The sequence below is a fragment of the Rana temporaria genome, chromosome 1 (genome assembly GCF_905171775.1).
Source record: "Rana temporaria chromosome 1, aRanTem1.1, whole genome shotgun sequence".
NCBI classification, from domain to species: domain Eukaryota; kingdom Metazoa; phylum Chordata; class Amphibia; order Anura; family Ranidae; genus Rana; species Rana temporaria.
Genome location: NC_053489.1, coordinates 488,886,892 through 488,899,220, shown reverse-complemented (window position 1 = coordinate 488,899,220; position 12,329 = coordinate 488,886,892). Strand labels below are relative to the sequence as shown.

General features: G+C 40.5%; 1 protein-coding gene across 1 annotated transcript in view; it reads left to right on the top strand.

The window, feature by feature from the left end:
- The window catches only part of PRSS12 (serine protease 12), a 227,433-nt gene that overhangs the window by 152,573 nt on the left and 62,531 nt on the right, over window positions 1–12,329 (top strand). The window contains exon 9 of the mRNA XM_040330091.1: window positions 8,807–9,012. Coding sequence (XP_040186025.1) covers window positions 8,807–9,012 — 206 coding nt within the window. The remainder of the gene's footprint in view (window positions 1–8,806; window positions 9,013–12,329) is intronic.

Sequence of the window (12,329 nt, the reverse complement as noted above, 5' to 3'; positions counted from 1 at the left end):
TGATTGGGGATCATCACTTGGAAACGTTTATTTGGAAACGTTCCCTGCCAGCAGAGAAGGTTGACACACATGCTTTGCCTGGCACATGTCCACAATGTGGTGGTGCAGCGTTTGCTGGATAGGTACTCTGGATTACAAGATCTTCTAAAAAGAGGCAGGAAGAGTTTATAGTCATTTCAATAGGTCCTACCCAGCCAGTGTTTGGCTGGGTGAAATTCTTAAGTGTCTGACTGCCCCGAGGACAGACAACTGCTTGATGCTATTGGCAGACACTGCTAATTCTGGCACACGTTGCTGCAGGGTTAAGCACCTCTAGACCCCCTCTGCAAAGCTGAAAGAATATCTACCCCATTGTGGTTCCTGTCTCCTAGGTGTATCAGCTGCAGCACTGTATGGCATCTTTTTGCCTGAGCCGCTGCGTAGCCCCTTGAATGCTTAAGGAAGACTGGTGGATTAGAGGATGACTAAGTGGATGGGGGATTGAGGAGTAGGAGGTGGAGGGGCCTCATTGGTATGACCTGTCCTAATATATTCCCTAATGCCAGGAGAGTTACCAAGTGGGCCGTGAATAATATATAGTGCCAGTGCCGGTACTTGGTGGACCAGATGTCTGTGGTCATGTGAACCTTGCTGCTAACCATGTTGTTCATTAAGGTGAAAGCATTGCCATATATTTGATGGTGAAGGGTTGGGATGGCCTTATAGGTGGAACAATGGCAGCTGGGGACCTACCACTGTGCCACAGCATTTGCCACAACTTCCAAAAAGGGGACAGAATACACCTACTGGGAAGACAAGAGTTGTAAGGCCAACAATTTGGCCAGGCTGACATTTAGGCATTGGGCATGGAGGTGACTAGGGGGTGCATTTTTGTTCTAGCAGCTAGGGCAGCAAAGCTTGCCTGCTCAATGCTACAGTTGGTGAGGTGGGGTTGGCAGAATCAGGTTGCAACCTATGTTTTTCCCCTACTTTGTTTAGTCCCATGCAAAAACCCTGCTGGAGGAGCCATAGGGTAGACACTTCTTGATATACTGTTATCATTATTGCTGAAAACTTCTGAAAGAGAATCATGTGTGTTTGGCTCACATTGTATGTAACTAATTCAGATGATTTCTTTATGACAGTTGGCGGGGCAACAGCAGGAATAGCTGTGGAGGAGGATGCAAAATAGGGTGTTTTGGCAGCTGTGGTGGACAGAGGAGGATGAGGATGATGATGTATAGCATGTCCAGCACCCGAAACAAAGTTCCCTGCCTGCAGCTGATGCACCATGTTCACGCCCACTGTTTTGGCCTGTTGACTCAGAGGCTGCTCACCCCCTTCATAGCTGCATGGGATGCTAATAATTTGAGACTTATTCCCTAGTTTTATTCGCAGCTATTGAAGAGATGTATGGGGAAAGTGGAGATTGTGTGCACTGTAACTGTGGTGCTTGGGTGCACTGTAACTGTGGGCATTGGTGGACTAAACAACATCTCAACAACCTCTAGTGCCCCACTGCAAACAAGTGGTGATTGTTGTAGTGACACCAATAGATTTACCCTGCTGGTGCTCACTCTATAAAAATATCAGCAAATAAAAGACTCCAACAACAATAAAATCCAAATAAAATAAAGCTTGGCTCTATGTGATGTTTGGCGGAGCAATTCAGGATGAATATCCTAAAAGTTGGGGATTTGTCTGACCAGTGAATGTTTGGACTGAACACTCAGGCCATTCCTACTCCCTAAAGCCCATTACTTTCTGGTTGGTGCTGAACTCAATAGGAATATGTTTTCCTCCAAAAACACGTGTAAATTGTATTAGGTTTATATAATGTGGCCATTTAACAGTGCTTAGTGGAATTCTTCTTGAAATGATCACCCTGCAATAGAATTCAATATATTACATTTCTAACAAAGCACTGGTGCAACTTTAATAAGATTTGATATATTCTCATTAAATCTTCTCTTAAACATAAGAACACGTGTAAGATGATGTGCGAATGAACCACTGATGAAAATCACACGCAACAAGGATTTTTATAGTATATGTTTTATATTTATGAGAATAAGCTGTGCCCCAAAGCCATGCTCTTTAATACAGCACTTTTTTTTCAGTATGGTTACTCTAGATAGTTACAACAAATAGATATTGTTAAGAGAGGCATGTATCAAAGAAGCTGTGTGAGCTGCAAAAAAATGCTTCAGGGTTGGAAACTGTATTAAGAAAACATTATCCCAATCCATCTGGCCTAGTAAGGGTTACTGGGTACTGCAGTGTATTGCCTGTGAGCCAACAATGCCATTATATGATGCTGAGTAAAACGAACAGCCTAAATCATATTAAGGGACTGGCTTCCAAATTAGAAAAGAGCCATTAAGAGCCTAAATACATCAGAATGTCTTATTACGGTGCAGTCAAGCATTGCATGAGATCACACACACATTATCTGTTGTATTACATAATGTCTGAAGACTGGCTACAGCATCTGACAACATGCAGCCAATTTAACAAAGGAGTGAAATTTAGGGTGAGATGTTTGGCATCTGTGACACTAACGTTAATGGATGCAAGTTTCATGTCCGGAAAAAAAATGTGTTATTTTTTTTTACTATATTGAGGGCAATTTACTGTTGTCTTGAAGGCACATATAGGAAAATGTCATTAATATATGACTGAGGTGATATCACTTTATTATTTATTTTCCGGGGTTATATAGCACCAAAATATTTCTCATTTACAAAGTATACAGAACCACACACATTAACTCTTATTCTCATAGAAGCTTACAGTCTAATACAGTGGTGATCCATTTGGAAAATACAATATGACATATCCAGTGGCCCGAAAAATCACTTTTTACTAAAACTCTTAGGAGTATGTTATTAACTTTTTTTAGTCTCGCCTAACAAACTGTGGGGTCGATTTACTAAAACTGGAGTGTGCAAAATCTGATGCAGTTATGCATGGTAGCCAACCAGCTTTTAACTTCAATTTGTTCAATTAGGCTTTGACAATAAAATTCTTTCTAATACACTTCAGGTGGTGTACACAGTACCTAATACAGTGTGTACAGCTTCTAATAGACTTCTGGTGGTGTACACAATATATAATACAGTGCAGCCGTTGTACAGTTGCTAATACAGTGCAGGTGGTTTACACAGTATTTAATACAGTCTGTACAGTTTCTAATACACTTCAGGCAGTGTACATAGTATCTAATACAGTGTGTACAGTTTCTACTACACTTCTGGTGGTGTACACATTATACAATACAGTGCAGCCGTTGTGCAGTTTCTAATACAGTGCAGGTGGTGTACACAGTATCTAATACAGTGTGTACAGTTTCTAATATACTTCAGGCAGTGTACATATTATCTAATACTGTGTGTACAGTTTCTACTACACTTCTGGTGGTGTACATAGTATACAATACAGGGCAGTCGTTGTACAGTTTCTAATACAGTGCAGGCAGTGTACACAGTATCTAATACAGTGTGTACAGTTTCTAATACACTTCTGGTGGTGTACACAGTATACAATACAGTGCAGCCGTTGTACAGTTTCTAATACAGTGCAGGCGGACAGAATCAGGTCAGAGTAGATTTGATCTACTTCGATCAGCAACATGCAACAGTGATCATATTTCTTGCTGTTATCGGGGAGTTCACACCTACTGTATAAGCATGTGTTACCATGTGCATTTATGTGCCTAATGGCCCTCAAATATGCTGAACAATACATCTGACCTTCACAACAATGCATACGCCAACAAGCACATATGCTGTGTTAGAAAGCAAAGTGCGTTTTTTTTGGTACATGAACACAAGTTAAATAGGAAATAATGGACACAGGTCCTGCAACATGCATCGACATTGCAGGGCAATGGCATAGGTGTGAATGGACCTTTACTCTCTTGTGGCTTACCCCCCATTTATTTATTCTGTATTAAAAAAAACTTATTGGAAATGTAACTCCAGCATTTAACTTTTTAATTGCCATGGTACCATAGCAGCTGGTGAGAAATATCTTTGAAAAAAGCCAGTATGTGATTTAAGATATCAGAATATTCATAAATCTAAAGTATAACTTTAGGAATGGTTTGTTTTATAAGGGATTCTGAAGAGGAAAAAGGAGAATGCTTTTAATCTACTCCTAAAATGCTAGTTGCCTATAAATCAGTGATTTAGATACGTTGAGCCAATGAGCCAAAACATGCATGCTGATCAGGAAAGGAAAATGAAATCAGGGCTCATAGTCAGCATACTTTTTACTTAGTGTGTACTAGAAATATTAATTCAGCATGAAAGCCAGGAAATTAACATTTCAAAAGGAAAGGTAAGCAATGACCTAATTTTTCCTCAGTACAGGTTTTCTTTAAAGGGCCAGCTCAGTTTGGTTAAAACTTCTCAGCCCCCTCCCTTAGTCTCCTCATATATTCTCCCCCACATGGAAAGGTGACATTTGCCTCTGAAGCAGCCGGCATGTGTGGCGAAACTGGTCAGGCTCCCAGCTTGGTCCCATGCAGCCAGTCTTTGGGACACCTCCTCTCCTAACTCCTCAATTCCTTTAAGGGATGGATACTATACTGGATATGGACTAATACACCTTTACTGCCACAACTACAGCTTTTCTCACACTGATCCTCCTCCTGGCCAATCAGGAAGTGGGTCATGCGACCTGTCACCCGATTGGCTAAAAGGACAAACAATCCTATTGGTTGCCTAGGAGGAGGAGGGAGGAGACAAGAGACAGGAGGTGCATGGCGGAAGCCGCCGTGATTCAGAGGAGAAGGGGACGTCTACCACCCATTGCCCGTAGGAGCGCTGCCCACCCCGAACATAGACGGGTAAATGCTGGATGACTGACCGCGAGACCCCCGAGATCATTGTATTACTTTCTTGCCTTAATGCTTATAAAGGTATATAATGTAGTCTGTATACTTTACTGACCACCTGCTGAACTAACAATGACCATGAGCAAAAGTTTAAGTAGTTGCACCTCATATGACTCCTGAGGGTCCAATGCTAATTTTTCTTTCACAGTTTTTTTTCTTAAAGTGGTAACAAAGCCTTCTTTTTGATTTGTATATACAGGTAAGTCTATATTAAGGCTTACCTGTAGATATAGTGAATATCTCCTAAACTTGCACTGTTTAGGATTATTTACACTGAATGCAGCTGGTGACATCACTAGCACATGCGCTCTGAAGGGACGGCATACCATCCCTTCAGAGCTCTGCCACAGCCGCGACTCCCGTGCGCATTCGTGGGAGCAACATCATTGTGGCTCGGCCAATCAGACGACGGGAGCACTCAAACCTGGAAGAAGTACTGGGTAAAGATGGAAGCCCTGTCAAGGGTGACAGCACACCGCTAGAGGTCTTCATTCTAAGGTAAGTATTTCATAATGTGCTAATAAGCGACACATAGCAGCACATTATGCCATTGTCCTGCAGGGTTTTGAAAAATAAAAAAAGAGTGCGGTTTACTATCGCTTTAGCGGTTTGCAGTGTGAGTACTACAACTATACTTTTCCTCCTGATGTCTGTCATCTGGATTACAAAGTGTGATACATGCTTGTTCTGTTTCTGTTTATTTGTATCATACACATTGGGTAGAAGTGCCTTGGCAAAGGAGACCTATATCACAATGACCATTTGCTACTTGGCTTTTTATGTATATAATGCAGTCATCAGTATAAAAGAGGTTTAAAGCTGAACTCCAGCCAAACAGATAAACACACAGATAAAATACATATACAGGAACTGGTCAACCATCGAAAAGATTTGTACTTCAGTTAACCCAGTCCTGGGATCTTCACTGCTCTACCACTCATCACATCCACGCATTGCAGGGCAGGAGACCTGATTTTTCCTGGTTTAATTTTGCCGACAATTGAAGCTCTTGTCCCTCATCCAGCCCTTTATTCCTATCAACATTTCATTAGCAAGCACTTGAACACTGAAGCACATTAGCTCCCTTTGTTGCTTTTTCATCTACCAGTTTGAACTCTGCTGTATAGGGGATTGCAAAGGTTGATTCCTATTGAAAAGCAGGTACCTGCATTGCTTGCATAAAAAATACATTTAATAATAAATTGTGCACAATTAACTGCATTAATTTATGTCTTTCACATTGTCCTGGAATTCCGCTTTAAGCCAGGTACAGTTCATTTACCAGGTTCTGCCTTGGCATAATGGAGCAAATAAACTACAACACTGTTCTTGGACAATACTCCAGTGTGCTATTAAACACAACATGATGAGTTTAGTACTTTTCTGCCAATGGTTTTGGTGAAGGTAATTATCTGGAAAGTGCTATAATTAATTGCATTTTGCTTCCCATGAATGCAGCTATCTTCATTTGAACACTTCTTGTCTTGCAGAAGATTACTGTTAGAGGAAAGAATTTGGGTTTCTTCCAGGAGAAACTTTTTGAATATATAAATACTTCAAAGGGAATAAAAATGAAGCAGAGAGGTGTGTGCTCTGCATTCAATATTTTATTTGCTGTGATTTAATTTATGGTATTAAGACATTAACTTGTAAGGCGCAGCAACATAGCACAATCACTTTCTTAGTTATTTGATAACAGCTCTTAAACATGTCAGCTGCTTATGAAATGTACTTCTTTTTGTTTCTAATAAATTACAAATTCCTGTTTTGGTTAAGACAGTCCATAAATAGGCCAATTTCTTTCGTTCAACCAGCAGGTTCAATGGAAAAAAGTGACCTGATTCCCCCATCCATACATTTGAGGTGGATGGTGGAATCCCTCTCACTGAGCTATTGTCTGTCTGACATAAGAATACACTGATCAGTTCTGCAGGCTATAACCTGAAAATCTGACAGGATGGTTGTACAGTAGTTGATTGGTAGAACCTCCTTGCCCAAACATGGATTGAAATTGGCCAAGCCCTGCTGAACTGGTTGAATTTCCATCCATGTGTGGCGCCTGACTGGTATAACATAACCACCATATTTATCGGAGTATAACACGCACCCTAACTTTAAGAGGGAAGTTTCAGGAGAAAACTTTCCACAGCCCCCTGAGTATAAGGTCTCGTACACACGACCGAGGAACTCGTCATAAATGAAACATCGTTTTCCTCAACGAGTTCCTTGTTAGGCTTGTCGAGAATCTTGACAAGCTTTCTTTGCGTACACACCGTCAAGATAAAATCTCGTCGTTCTCAAACGCAGTGACGTTCAACACGCACGAGGCCACTATAAAGGGGAAGTTTGATTCCACTGGCACAACCCTTGGGGCTGCTTTTGCTAATCTCATGTTACTGCGTAAAAGTTTGGTATGAGACCATTCAAGCTTTTTCGTCTGTTACAGCGTGACGAATGTGCTATCTCCATTACGAGCGCTACTTTTACCGAAGGTGCGCTCCCGTCTCATACTTTATTGTGAGCATGCACAGGTTTCTAAGCATACACACGAACGTGTTTCTCGTTGTAAACCAGCCCGACGAGAAACACAAGGAGGAAATTGAGACTCCCGATGAGGAAAAAGAGAATTTTTTTCTTTTTTTCTCGTCGAGTTCCACGACAGTTTTCTCGACGAAAAACATACACACGACCGTTTTCCTCGGCAAAAAAGCTCTGCCACCAAGTTTCTTGATGAATTCTGTCGAGGAAAACGGCCTCACACGCAGGCACAGTTTACCCTCTATTTTCACGGTAAAAAAGTGAGTGTTATAAGCCAATAAATACAGTATTCACTAGAAAAATGTATAGACAACCCTTTCAAAGTAATTAAAAGTGTATCTAAGGCCCATTTTTTTTGTTATTTATAAAGTAGGGGAAGGTTGGACTTTTTTTTAATTGCTGTCTGTGTCTTCCTGGGAATTGAAATCCAAAATACTGGTGGTTATTTACTAAAACTGCAGAGTGCAACATCTGGTGCTGCTCTGAGTAGAAACCAATCAACTTCCAGGTTGTATTGTCAAAGCCCAATTGAACAAGCTGAAGTTAGAAGTTAGAAGCTGATTGGCTACCATGCACAGCTACACCAGATTCTCTAGTGCACTAGTTTTAATAAATCCCCTACTAAATTTGGAATTACAATAGAGGTAAAGTCTTCCAATGTGGGTGTTTTAGTGACAACAGACTAGTAGAGGATTTCCCTTGCTTTAGAGAGATCTCCTTTGTATTTTAAGATTATAAATTAAAGGGAAATCTTATCAAATGGCAATTCAGACTACAATAAGAACCTTATAGGATATCATTAACTTCCCCACTATTTAAAACTAAAAAAAGGTTTTGGCTTGAGTTGGGTTTGTATTGGGCCTTGGAGTCTTAGGCAGGTTATACATTCATAATTTTTTTTTTTTCGTTCAACCAATGAGTTGATCGAAAGAAAAAAAATATGATTCCCCCATCCACACATTTATATGCTATTTTATTCTGATGGTGTGGAGCCTTTAGTGCCTTTGGCACTGATCGATGGGGAAGAACCCAACTAGCTGGTTGACTTGTACACCCAGGAAGCCCATACATAGATCACAATTTGTCCGGTTACTGCTGAACCAGTCAAATTTTGATCCCTTTATGACCGGCTCTAGAGTGTTCAGAATCTTTACAGTAAATAGATGTACATATAATGAGGGTGATTTACAAAAGGAGTAAAGGCTGTCCACTTAGCTTCACCTTATATACTAAGCTTAGTGAACATTTATAAGTGAGCAATCAGCTTTGAAAGTGAATATTTTCTAATCCTTTAGGAAATTGGTCTGATCCTCTCTTTATTGATTGTATTATACATCTTCCTCTTGGTGTTGGCTTTAACTATAACTGTGACTTAAACAATCATTCTAGGGGTCCAGCAAAGGCCAGAACAATGGCGTATTTTGGAGAAGGAAAAGGTCCTATTCATGTGGATAATGTTAAATGTACAGGGGTGGAGAGATCATTGGCAGACTGCATTAAACAAGATATCGGAAAGCACAATTGTCGCCATAGTGAAGATGCTGGTGTGATCTGTGACTATTTAAGTAAGAAAATGATGTCAGCTGGACCAAAAGGTATGGAAATGGCATAAAAAAATAATTGAATTCAATTTTTTATTAGAACTAAAGGTGGATGTATTTTTAGAGATGTAATACAATGAGATGCCTTAATAATACAATATTGTAATGCATGTATGGTGATAACAAATAAAAGCCAAACAAATCTCACAAAATGTGAAGAAAATAAAATTTCATCAAGTTGGAAATTTTTGGTCTAAATAAATCTGTAATAGAATAAATGCTCCTATACTATACGGCTATACACCCAGTGGTTTTGAAGCTGCACTTGGCCAATGGGGTGAGTATAAACAGTTTATAACATTTGGCATGTCATTTTTTTTGGGGGGGGGGGAAGAACCTCTCTTTTTAGAGGCATACAGCTCCCACTTCCTCCAGGGCATCCTCGGCGCCGGAAAGAACTGGGACACTGTAATATAAAGGGCACTGCACTGTAATCATTGCAGTGCCCCTTTACAGTGCAGTTCCCTTTATATCACAGTGTGGAGGACTGACACCAGCCACCCCCGCAAATGTCTACCAACAACCCCGGTCCCTGAAAAAGTTGGCTGCTCAGTCTAAAATACCTGGGCCTATTTTTTTGCCCAGTCTGGGCCCTAAGCAGGCTATAAAGTCCTTATATATGGTCGTATCATTAATATTGCATCCAAGACTTAAGCCTCGTTCACACGCTAGGTTTTCTCGGAAACAAACGGCAAGAAAACTGCTGGCAGAGCTTTCTTGCCGAGTAAACCGAGCATGTGTATGAGGCTTTCAGGTTTCTCATCTGGAAATCTGGCCAGAATCTCGATGAGAAAAATAGAGAACCTGCTCTCTATTTTCTCGTCGAGATTTTTGTCGGCCTGTTTCCCGACGAGAAACCAGAGAGTGTGTATACTTACCTGTAGCCGTGGAAACACGCGCATGCTCAAAATGACTTCGATGTATGTGCGGTAGCTTCTACGGCATAGGTAGGGTGAAGCAAGATGGCAGCGACAGCATCGAATGTGACGAGCGCACGCTCGTCGTACGCGATGACGTCACCGTGTTCTTGCTCTTTAAGAGAACCGCGGTTCTTTTGAAAGGTCTGTGTGTACACTCGGGCGGCAAGAGATTCTTGCCAAGAATCTCGTCGGGAAAAACTATGTTTTTTTCCTGACAAGATTCTTGCCCATGTGTACGAGGCCTAAGGCAAGCCATAGATGATGATGAAGAAAATGTCTCAATTCCCTCATTGACACAGTTTTGATGGGGAAACCCCTACTGTGGAGCTATTGTTTTCTCCAAGGGGGGAGCCATTGCTGCCGGGAAAACACAGTGATTATTGCAAACGAGTATAGCCGCTGGCAATAATCGCATTTAGAAATCTGACATGCTAATTCTTTTCAAGTCAATCAATAAATCGACTTAGGTACAATCAGCCTTTCCATAGATGGTTAGAATCCCAGCCAATCCCTGCTATACTTGCCAAGATTCGAACCACCTATGGCTGACTTAAAGAGTAGAATTTGCGAGGTCCTTTATTTAAGATCTGTTATGTTTACCAGTTTTATACATTTCATTAACTGACAAATGTTCTTCAAGAACAAGTTTATGGCTAAATAGGAACAGGAAGAAAAGAAAAACTGTATTTAATACAGGGTATTTCTGTTGCTCATGAAAGTTGGTGCAAATCTCATTAGCAGAACAGCAAAGTATAAATATGTCTTCTATTTTTGATGATAGCAGCAGTACCTTTCATATATCTCTCCTCCAAATTGAATTGTTTTTTATTAGAAAATTGCCCTTTTTTTTCCCTGTGCCTACAAGACGACCACAGGCAAATGAGTTCACTGTGTCTAGAGGAAGGTCAGAAACTTCATTTACTTGACATTCTCCTTAGTCACAGTCACAGCTGTTTGGCTGAAGCCTGTGGAGTGAAGAATCAAATAGATACATTATTAACAGCCTCAATCAGACACAAGTAGGCAACTGCCAAGTTACAGTACCAATTAGGAGTCAGGGGATGCTATGGGCGCTGTTGCTAGGTGATAGGCCTATTTCCCTAGGATAAATGAAGTTTTGCAAGATCATAGATTTCTGCAAACAATGGAAAGCTTTGGACAGTGCAATCCATTTCCTTCACAGCAGAAATAATTATCAGACTTTAAGGCAGTGTAGTTAGGCCTTGAATGTAGGAAATGGCAGAATATAGTTAATCTTGCATAGGAAAGGTTTAGCGCATAGAAAAAAAAAAATATTCTCAAATAACGAGATCTGTTGGGTCTTATTTTCTGAAAGATGGAGCAGGTGTAAAATAGGATGGTTGCCTGTGACAACCTGTCCAGTTGTTTTATTTCAAGCCTCATTGTATAAATGAAACCAGGGACCTGCCTAGTTTTCATGAACAGGAATTCCAATTTTTCTTGGACCAGTTTCATGAATCATCCCATCAGCTATGCAAGTCATTCTGGCTCACGTAAAAATATCCCCATATATATTCTGAAAGGCTCAGCTATTGGATATTGCCCTACAATAACAATTTTGATTGTGATTAGAATGAGCTTCATACTGTTAATGTTAATAGTATATGGCACACAAAATGGCATACAAGTAGTAAAATCCGTCAACATGGCTCCTCTTTGTCCTGGCCTCACTTCTTTATTGTTTTATTGCAGTCTCATGCTGTATTAATATTTAACTGGCTTTGTGTTGGACTTCTGGTCCTACTGGGGAAATGTGTTTCTGCTTTCATAGCCAAAGCCCATTGTCAGATGAGGCCAGCAATGCCACTGCAGTGCCAGTTTATAGAGCCAGAACGTGACTGTTACATCCATATCAAACTGCATAGCTCTAGGCTGTTGCTGTTGCTGTTACACTGTTATTACTTTGGTTTAGAACTTATATTAGGTGCTCACAACTGTTAAAGCACCCATACATATTATCTTCTCATTGTCTTATACTTGTTATATTGGCAGGTCTACCAATTAGCTGTTCAGTAGGCACCATGGATGATGTCAGTATACAATGTGGTCTGAATGGAGCTGAACATTAGAACTTCAGCCAAAAATAACAAGATAAAAATTAGCAGATCTAGAAAGATAAAATAACAAAACCAGTCATTGCTGCAATATTCACCTTTAACCACTTCAGCCCTGGAGGATTTGGCTGCCCAATGACCGGGCCATTTTTTTGCGATTCAGCACTGCGTCGTTTTAACTGACAATTGCACGTCGTGCCACATGACTTCCATACAAAATTTACTTCCTTTTTCCCCCACAAATAGAGCTTTCTTTTGATGGTATTTGATCACCTCTGCTTTTTTAGATTTTTTTGCGCTATAACCAAAAACAGAG